Below are 9,057 nucleotides of genomic sequence, written 5' to 3'. Positions count from 1 at the left end.
AAGTGCTTTTTAAAGAGTGGGTGCTAAGCAAAATCTCCCAGCCAGTCTCCAGGATGTGTTGTTCTCTTCTGCCAGTTTCGGGCTGTTGTAACTGAACAAACCAAAAAGCAGTTGAGGCTACAGATCACATTCTGGCAAATTGAGGTGGTTGTGCCTGCAAAACAAATTCCTACCCAAGACTAAAGAAAACCCCCTTCACAGGCTATTCTTGGTGTGACAGCTGGTATTTCGGAGTGTGTCAGATCCAGTAGGCAACTTTAAAATGGCAAGGCCGTTGGCAAGTAAGGGGTCATGGCAGGGCAGCCGCCGCAGACATCACTGACCAGCGCCAGGCGCTCGACCCTGCGAACTTAGTAGCTTTCAGCCCCCTCCCGGCTCCTGGCCCAGTCGCTATGCTCCTGGCTTCCTTGCCGGCGCTGGCGCAAGTCCTCGCACCGGCGGTCAAGCTGCAGCTCCCAGGCATCTCCGAGCGGCGGGGTTACTGAAAGGCACCGCACGGCGGTTCTGCAGCGCTCCTCTCCCTGCTTTGCTTTCTGGAGCGGAGGCGCCCGGCTAATCTTTCGGGAGTCACAGTTACCAGGGACTCGAGAGAAAGAGCAAGGTGGTAAAACTCCAGGGTCTGCCCTGAATTAAACCGGAGGAGGGCTAGGGAAGACGAGTACAAACTAAGACCATGGGGTGCGACCTGGCGGAGTTTTCAGTTCGGGGAGCGGGAGAGGGAACCTCGGGAGTCGATGGTGCCCGCGGTGCTGGCTCCGCACCAATACGGGGTCACACCAGGTCGGTCCCCTAAATTGCCACCTCCTCACGTGTTCTTAGCATGGCGGGGATTAAAAATGCAAGAGGAAAAATTACATGCGGAAAGGACAGAATGTTCCCAAAGATTACATTAGGAAAAAAAAAAGTGAAATGCATATTTTTTTCCCCTTAGTGCAGAGACGAATTTTATTTCCGCCCCCTCCCCTCCACATTCCTGACCTCTCTCCCTCCCCCTTCCCTCTTTCTTTCCTTCCTTCCTCCTCTTCCAAGTTCTGGGATTTTTCAGCCTTGCTTGGCTTGGGCCAAAAGCACAAAAAAGGCGTTTTCGGAAGCGGCTCGGCCGTGCACAAGGGCCATTTGTTTGTTTTGGGACGCGGGGCAGGAAATCTTGCCCGGCCTGAGTCACGGCGGCTCCTTCAAGGAAACGTCAGTGTTCTCCCGTCGCCCCAGCCCGCTGCGCGCCCGGCCGCCGCTGCCCATGGGGGAGATGCAGGGCGCGCTGACCAGGGCCCGGCTCGAGTCCCTGCTTCGGCCCCGCCACAAAAAGAGGGCCGAGGCGCAGAAAAGGAGCGAGTCCTTCCTGCTGACCGGACTGGGTAAGCGCCCCTGCCGCCACGCGGAGACTTGCCTTGCGCACTCTTCCACTAGTTGCTCGGATCGGGAAAGAGGGGCTGGGTATCTGGGGCTGCACTGAGGATGGGACTGGGGAAGGAGGGCGGCGGGAGCCGGGGGACCACGCTGACTCCGAAGATAAGAGCGTGAGGGGCCGCCCTCCCCCGGCGCTGCCGCTCTGCGCCTGAGATAACTGTTGATGGTGCGCTGCACGCCCGGCGAGGGCTTGGGAGACTGCCTTGTGAATTACGGGAGAGGATCAGAGTCGGCGCCGGGGCAGGGGGTGAATCCGAACTGAGGGTCTGAGAAACCAGAGCGGGCACAGAGCCACCCCGATGGCCGCGCACCGGGCAGAAACCGCTCTGATTTCCTGATCTGCCGCGACTCTGATTTCCTCGCAAGGCGGAATAAATGAGAAAGGTGGAAAATTACCCCGGCTGCTCCCTCCCTCCCACCCCCTCCGCCTGCGGTTTTCCCAGTCTCCGGCCCGGGAGCCGAGGGAGGCGGATAACAGTCCCCGGCCGGGCCCTCCCGGGGCGGTCCCCGAGCCCCCCAACCCCTGCTCCCGGCTGGCCCTCTCGTCGGGGGCGGAACCGCCCGCAGCCGACCGCTTTGCCGCCAGTCGAGCCGCGCGGCATCTGGGGGCGGGGCCGAGGGCGGGGCCGGACAGCGCTGCTTACTCGTTGTCGCGTGGGTCCCGCCCCCGCGGCGGCACAACGCTTATAAACCAGGAGACGGGGACTGAGCGCAGTGTTGGCTGAGCCGGTCTCCCTTTTGTAACGACTCCCCGTGCTCACTCTCTGGCGATGACGGTGAAAACCGAGGCTGCTAGAGACACCCTCACTTACTCCAGAATGAGAGGCATGGTAGCAATTCTCATCGGTGAGTGTAGGGAGGGATACGGCTGAACTTCTAGGTTATTTCTAGGTTACGCGGAGTGGAAGTTTTTGAATGCCCCGGATCAGATTAATGTGCGTGGCGTTGGATGTTACAAAGCCGTTGTCTAAACGTTTCTCCTCTCTAATTCGCAGCTTTTATGAAACAGAGAAGGATGGGCCTGAATGACTTTATTCAGAAGATTGCCAATAACTCCTATGCATGCAAACAGTAAGTTTCCGAGGGGAATTGGGGTAAATAAAAATAAGTAGTGAAGTTTCCATTTACCAGCAGTAAAGATGTACTTCCCATTAACATATTGATCAGGAAGCCAAAGACTTCCCATGGGTGGGGATCCCTTTTCTCTTTAAATTTTAATTATTGAAGTCATTTAAAACATTAAAATTAATTTGCTGATTTGGCTTGCACTAGAGACGCAAGATAAAATTTTCATGTTTTCCCCATTCACCTCTTCTCTCCTTGAGGAACAACTCCCATCTCTATGTTTAACTGGGTTTATTATTTTAGCTATTATTTTCTTTAACGGTAATTGATTCGGGTGTTTTTAGTTTAAACGCTGAATCCTCCGGAGTTGAGCCAGAAATTCACTGTTGGTGTTGTCTGCCCTCTTGTGGCGAGTTAGGATGTCCTAAGTTGTTTCTTTCCTCTCTGCAGCCCTGAAGTTCAGTCCATTTTGAAAATCTCCCCACCTCAGGAGCCTGAGCTTATGAATGCCAACCCTTCTCCTCCGGTAAGTGTTCTCTATTCGTGATACATCAATGGAGGGAGCTTAAAAATGAGTCAGTTTCCCTATGTGGATGAATTTAAATAGCATTTTAGTTAGTATCAAGGCAGGAATGCCTTGTTAGTTCATAGCAAACAACTGACATAAGCACTTAAGTATGAATCAGTGGAGCATTTTGAAAGGCATATTTCATAAAAGTGTTACCTGCTTAACAACAGCCCGATTGTGTACAGTTTCCATACTCTGTTTTGCAATATGCACATGTATGGACAAAAGGTATTTTGAAATGTGTCTATAGATGTGTGGGGACCTGCCTAGACATTCGCAGATATCCCATCTCTTACATTGCCTTTACTTTACTATCGCAATCTTCCTTTGAAGCAAGGAAAAGATTAAAGGAAAATCTTTTATTTTCCAGCCAAGTCCTTCTCAGCAAATCAACCTGGGCCCATCATCCAATCCTCATGCTAAACCATCTGATTTTCACTTCTTGAAAGTAATTGGAAAAGGCAGTTTTGGAAAGGTAATTTCACGTCTGAAGCTCTCATTGTTTATAGTCTTTCATACGCTAATTTTACATTCTCCCTGGATGTGAACAGGAAAATGATTTTTAATTTAAATTTCAGGTTCTCCTGGCAAGACATAAAGCAGAAGAAGCATTCTATGCAGTTAAAGTTTTACAAAAGAAGGCAATCCTGAAAAAGAAGGAGGTATGAGCTGAGCTTGGAGATAAGACATTCACTAAACATTACACTGGAATCTTGGCGCCAAGTTGAAATTTGCCACTAAATCTTCATTGTCCTTTTTCTAGGAAAAGCATATTATGTCGGAGCGGAATGTTCTCCTGAAGAACGTGAAACACCCTTTCCTGGTGGGCCTTCACTTCTCTTTCCAGACGGCCGACAAACTGTACTTCGTCCTAGACTATATTAACGGTGGAGAGGTGAGTGGAGGGGATGGGAACTGACCCCTGGGAGTCTGTGCATAGCCCACTTCATTTAATTTGAGAGGAAAGTTTGTAAAAGATAGTTAGGAGAAAAGTTAACAGAATTAGCATTTCCCTTAGCCTGTCAGCATTCAGATAGTTAATAGACTATTTAGGGCTGCTTCCTGCCATTGTCCTCTTTAGTTATATATATGTCAGGACTGATTCAATGCATCGTCCTCTGGCTTGGCAACCCAAGCTAACTCGGTTCTGTCTTCTACAGTTGTTCTACCATCTCCAGAGGGAGCGATGCTTCCTGGAACCACGGGCTCGATTCTATGCTGCTGAAATAGCCAGTGCCTTGGGTTACCTGCACTCTCTGAACATTGTTTATAGGTGAGTTGAAGAGCTCTTAAGGTGCCCTTTTGGTGTAAAAGAGACCATAGCCCAAGCTTTGACAGCACCTTAAAATAATTTGTGTTTAGGCATAACTTGTTCATCTAAAACCAGATCTCCAGCATGTGACTGATCTTGACTCCCTTCTACTAGGCAACTAGCCAATACGGATTGTGCCTAATTCAGAATAGATTAACAGAACAAGGACTCCCTTTTAGATTTACTAACACAACTACAGTGAATATAAAGTGCTTCTAACACCCCCAGCAATGATCTTTACAGAGAATTACTCATACAGTGAAATTAATTTATGTGACTACTTTTTTTTTTTTTAACAGAGACTTAAAACCAGAGAATATTTTGCTAGATTCACAAGGACACATTGTCCTTACTGACTTTGGACTCTGCAAGGAGAACATTGAACACAATGGCACGACGTCCACCTTCTGCGGCACGCCCGAGGTAGGCACACTCTTGATTTGGTGCCTGGTCTACCCACTCCTCCAGGAAGAGATCATTGCACTAGTGCCTTTAACTACTGAAAGAGTATTCTTAAAAGTGTTCTAGTCCAGTTCAGTGCAAGTAAAATGCATTTACTCTTGGAGGCATGAGAAATTCCAAAGCCTCATGTTGCTTTAGTTAAAATGAGCTGTTGATAAGATCTGTGGTCATAGAAGGTTTCTAAATTCTAAAGATATCTGAGGGGTACCCACTAGCTTTCTAAATATCAGGACTATAAGTATAAGTGGACAGTCAGCCTCAAAGGCATCGATTTTATCAGGAAGTAGTCTAGAGAAATATATCCTCCAAGTAGACCCAGCGTGTCTCAGCCCTTTGAAAGCGCACCCCTGATCTTGGCAGTGCCTGGTTTCACGGGCTCTGAACTCTTCTTTTCCTGGTCTTTCAGTATCTGGCGCCTGAGGTGCTTCATAAGCAGCCCTATGATAGAACCGTGGACTGGTGGTGCCTGGGGGCCGTCTTATATGAGATGCTGTATGGCCTGGTGAGTAGCCCATTGAGAATCGGGGAATATTGCCCGGGGTTGATACATTTCTCCCTCTAGATTCATCTGGGCACACAAACCCCTTTGCAGACTTGATCATCATGTCTCTCTCTTTATCAGTAAGCTTAACAAATGCTGACATGACAGGCATATTGGTTAAATTATAGGTGCCTTAAGATAAACCCTTACCTAGTAGATTTTTCTTTTGCAAGTTCACACTTTACTAGGTTTGACCACACTTAACATATGTGAGAGTGAAAAACATGGCTTATTAGCATCTACCCCCGCCTCCCATCAGGGTGGCAAAATACAGTCACTGAAAAATCCAGGGCAAAGAAAACCTATCAAGTGATAGACTTTGTCAAATCCAGCTTCATGCATTACAGTCTGAGTCTTGATTGGTAATGAGTGCTCTCCAGAACTTCCAGTTGACTAGTAAGTAATCCTCCCCCTTCTTTCAGCCTCCCTTTTATAGCCGAAACACAGCTGAGATGTACGACAACATTCTGAACAAGCCCCTCCAGCTGAAGCCAAATATTACAAACTCTGCAAGACACGTCCTGGAAGGCCTCCTGCAGAAGGACAGGACAAAGAGGCTGGGTGCCAAGGATGACTTTGTGAGTCACGTTTCCTGTCGTCCTGGGCTGTCTGGGTAGAGCGCTAGACCCCACTGCCCTTCCTGAATTTCAGGCATCTAAATTCATGTTTCTTTCTCAACAGATGGAGATTAAGAATCATGTCTTCTTCTCCCTAATTAACTGGGAAGATCTCATTAATAAGAAGATTACTCCCCCTTTTAACCCAAATGTGGTGAGTAGCTCTCTTGGGCATGTATGGAAACCCATAGGCTTCTCTTTTAAGTCAGAGTTGATGGCACTGGTGGGGGTGGGGGGCCCCACCCCAAGGAATAACTTGGCAGATATTTTATTCATAAACCATTATTTTACCCACAGAAAAAGTAGAACTCCTATCTCAATGAAGCTCACATAATTTTTCAACACATTGATAAATTAAAGTAGCGAAAGACAGAAAACATGACCTTCATAGTTTAAACTTTACGTGCCCTGTGGGTTTTGTGCTTGAAATGGTTTGTGATGGTCCCTGTATAGCACCTGAAGCTTGCACAAGAATTTCCCTGCCTTGTCTTCCCTGTGAATTCTTGACATGGAGCATGTTTTGTTTTGTTTTGTTTTCCTCTTCCTGCAACAGAGCGGACCCAGCGACCTGCGGCACTTTGATCCTGAATTCACCGAAGAGCCGGTCCCCAACTCCATCGGCCGGTCCCCGGACAGCCTCCTCCTCACAGCCAGCGTCAAGGAAGCGGCTGAGGCCTTCCTGGGCTTTTCCTATGCACCTCCCATGGACTCTTTCCTCTGAACGGTCTTAGGGTTGGTTGCAAAGGATTTTTTTAGTTAACCTTTTGGCAGAGCTGCCAGCTGACAGGACATCGTGAAAGAGAATTTGCACATCCCTGGAAGCTTGCACATCTTGGCAGTCTTATTGCACAGTTTGCTGGAAGCTTTTCGAAGAGCACATCCTCCTAGTGAGCTTGTGAGATTTTCCTCTTTATTCTTCCTTCCAATGTGGTGCTATCTCTGAAATGAGCAGTAGAGGGCCGCCCGAGACAGATGCAGTGGTCTCATTGGCAGGCGGACGCTGGTCTGAGAAGGAGCTTCTGGAGGTCTGTCCGGGCCACGATAACGAATCTTATGAAATGTGCCTTTTCTGATGAGATCGTGTTAGCTCCAAAGCTTTTCCTGTTGCTGAGTGTTCTCGTTCTCTGTTTCTCCCTGTGGACTCCCTGTGTGATCCGCTGTGTGAGTGTGGTATGCTTGCTCACAGAAGGACTCAGTTATGCGCATCAATGTGACGCTTGCAGGACACTACAATGTGGGACATTGTTTGTTTCTTCCATATTTGGAAGATAAATTTATGTGTAGACTGTTTTTTTGTAAGATATAGTTAATAACTAAAATTTATTGAAAATGGTCTTGCAATGACTTGTATCCAGATGCTTAAAGAAAGCATTGCTGCTACAAATATTTCTATTTTTAGAAAGGGTTTTTATGGACCAATGCCCCAGTTGTCAGTCAGAGCCTGGTGTTTTCATTGTTTAAAATGTCACCTATAAAATGGGCATTATTTATGTTGGTTTTTTTTTTTTTTTGCATTCCTGATAATTGTATGTATTGTATAAAGAAAGTCTGTATATTGGGTTATAACACTAGTATATTTAAACTTACAGGCTTATTTGTAATGTAAACCACCATTTTAATGTACTGTAATTAACATGGTTATAATATGTACAATTCTTTCTCCCCTCCCTACCACACACCTTTTTGTGTGTGTGATAAACCAACTTTGGTTTGCAATAAAACCTTGAAAAGTATTTACAGAAATTGTGTCATGTGCGTTATTTTATATATTTCAGTTAAGGGAACAATAGTAGACCCATTTAAAATCAAAAACCATGGTAATGCTGCTGTGATTGACAGTGGCTTGCTCCTCTAGAAGCATCAATCTCTGACTCCAGAAGAGAATCAGTCAAGTCACTTCAGTCGTGTTTGACTCTGTGCGACCCCATAGACGGCAGCCCACCAGGCTCCCCCGTCCCTGGGATTCTCCAGGCAAGAACACTGGAGTGGGTTGCCATTTCCTTCTCCAGTGCATGAAAGTGAAAAGTGAAAGTGAAGTCGGCTCAGTCTTGTCCTACTCTTAGTGACCCCATGGACTGCAGCCTACCAGGCTCCTCCGTCCATGGGATTTTCGATAGGGCAGTCTGAAAGTCTTTTTTTTCGGGCCACACTGTGCGGTTTGCAGAATCTTTAGTTCCCTAACTAGGGATTAAACCCGTGCCCCTGGCAGTAGAAGCTCTAGAGTCCTAACCGCCGGACCACCAGAGAATTCCCTAAAGCCAATTTCTATCTGAGGGCTTTACCAGCATTCTATGATGTGAGTCATTATCCACAAATCCATCCAAACAAATCCTTGTCCATTTAACTGCCTCAAGGACAGTCGAAGTAATGTTCCCTATGTTTATTGCCTGCCCTGTGAAGTTGGCTGTTTGTTTCGACCTTTGTCTTGTCTGAAGTAACAGGTAATTCTTTAACAAATACTTGAGTGCCTTCACTGGGGCAACTATTCCAAGTACTGAAGATAAAGCAAGAGCAAAGCTGACACATCTCTGCCCTTACAGCGCTTGCTGGGAAGGGCAGACTTGGTCAATAAAGCAGTTTGTTGAAATGGAAATCAAGATAATAGTCTGCAAGTCTAGGAGAATGCCACTAAAGAGGATGAGGATAAGTGGCTCTGTTCCCAAAATGCTGAGCCGGCAGGACTCCTGGTTCCTGAGAGTAACCAGAGCCGAACTGAGTCCGGTGTCAGCTCCGAGAAGGAGCCTGAAGGGACACATCCCTGGCTTGCATCAGAAGCCTCTGGAGCTGGTATGCACCCGGCACTGCCTGGGCCCACCTGTATTCAGCCCACTGGAACAGTTCCTGTGGGAGAACGGAAAAGAGCACTGTAGGAGAGCATCATCTTGTACACAGGTTGTTTGGACTTTCTCTCTTTTCTAGGCCTTCCAGAAATTCCTCGCATACACGGGATCCTCCAATAGCTGGTCTTGCGGCTGTAGGCCTACTGCACACCCTTTATCTTGACCTCTCAGTTTGCACAGGGATTTCCCTGGGGACGGTCGTTTTCCCTTTTATCATGGCTCTTCTATCTTGCTGAAGGGTAGCC

At 47.4% G+C, this 9,057-nt stretch overlaps 1 protein-coding gene across 2 annotated transcripts; it reads left to right on the top strand.

Moving 5' to 3' along the window:
* The first annotated feature begins 1,205 nt into the window (after positions 1-1,205).
* Positions 1,206-7,706, top strand: SGK1 (serum/glucocorticoid regulated kinase 1). Of its 2 annotated transcripts, none has more exons than XM_052645456.1 (12): positions 1,206-1,355; positions 2,403-2,478; positions 2,923-2,998; positions 3,411-3,515; positions 3,619-3,702; positions 3,804-3,935; positions 4,201-4,313; positions 4,652-4,775; positions 5,221-5,316; positions 5,778-5,933; positions 6,037-6,126; positions 6,526-7,706. In XM_052645456.1, exons 1-12 carry the CDS (start codon positions 1,238-1,240, stop codon positions 6,691-6,693), a joined length of 1,338 nt encoding a protein of 445 aa, XP_052501416.1. In that variant the 5' UTR covers positions 1,206-1,237; the 3' UTR covers positions 6,694-7,706. The 2 variants fall into 2 exon arrangements, with proteins under 2 accessions (XP_052501416.1, XP_052501417.1); XM_052645457.1 differs by lacking the exon at positions 1,206-1,355 and adding an exon at positions 2,137-2,253.
* The last annotated feature ends 1,351 nt before the right edge of the window (positions 7,707-9,057 follow it).

Source organism: Budorcas taxicolor, chromosome 9 (assembly GCF_023091745.1).
Source record: "Budorcas taxicolor isolate Tak-1 chromosome 9, Takin1.1, whole genome shotgun sequence".
Taxonomy (NCBI): Eukaryota; Metazoa; Chordata; class Mammalia; order Artiodactyla; family Bovidae; genus Budorcas; species Budorcas taxicolor.
The sequence above is the reverse complement of the archived record's forward strand: the minus strand, read 5'-3'. Positions and strand labels throughout refer to the sequence as shown.

What these genes read in the sequence shown, in the direction of transcription:
- SGK1 (XM_052645456.1), top strand. Translation starts at nt 1,238, where the DNA reads ATGGGGGAGATGCAGGGCGCGCTGACCAGGGCCCGGCTCGAGTCCCTG. An exon ending in ACTATATTAACGGTGGAGAG is followed by an intron (nt 3,936 to 4,200) that starts GTGAGTGGAGGG and finishes TGTCTTCTACAG; the next exon opens with TTGTTCTACCATCTCCAGAG. An exon ending in CCCCTTTTAACCCAAATGTG is followed by an intron (nt 6,127 to 6,525) that starts GTGAGTAGCTCT and finishes TTCCTGCAACAG; the next exon opens with AGCGGACCCAGCGACCTGCG.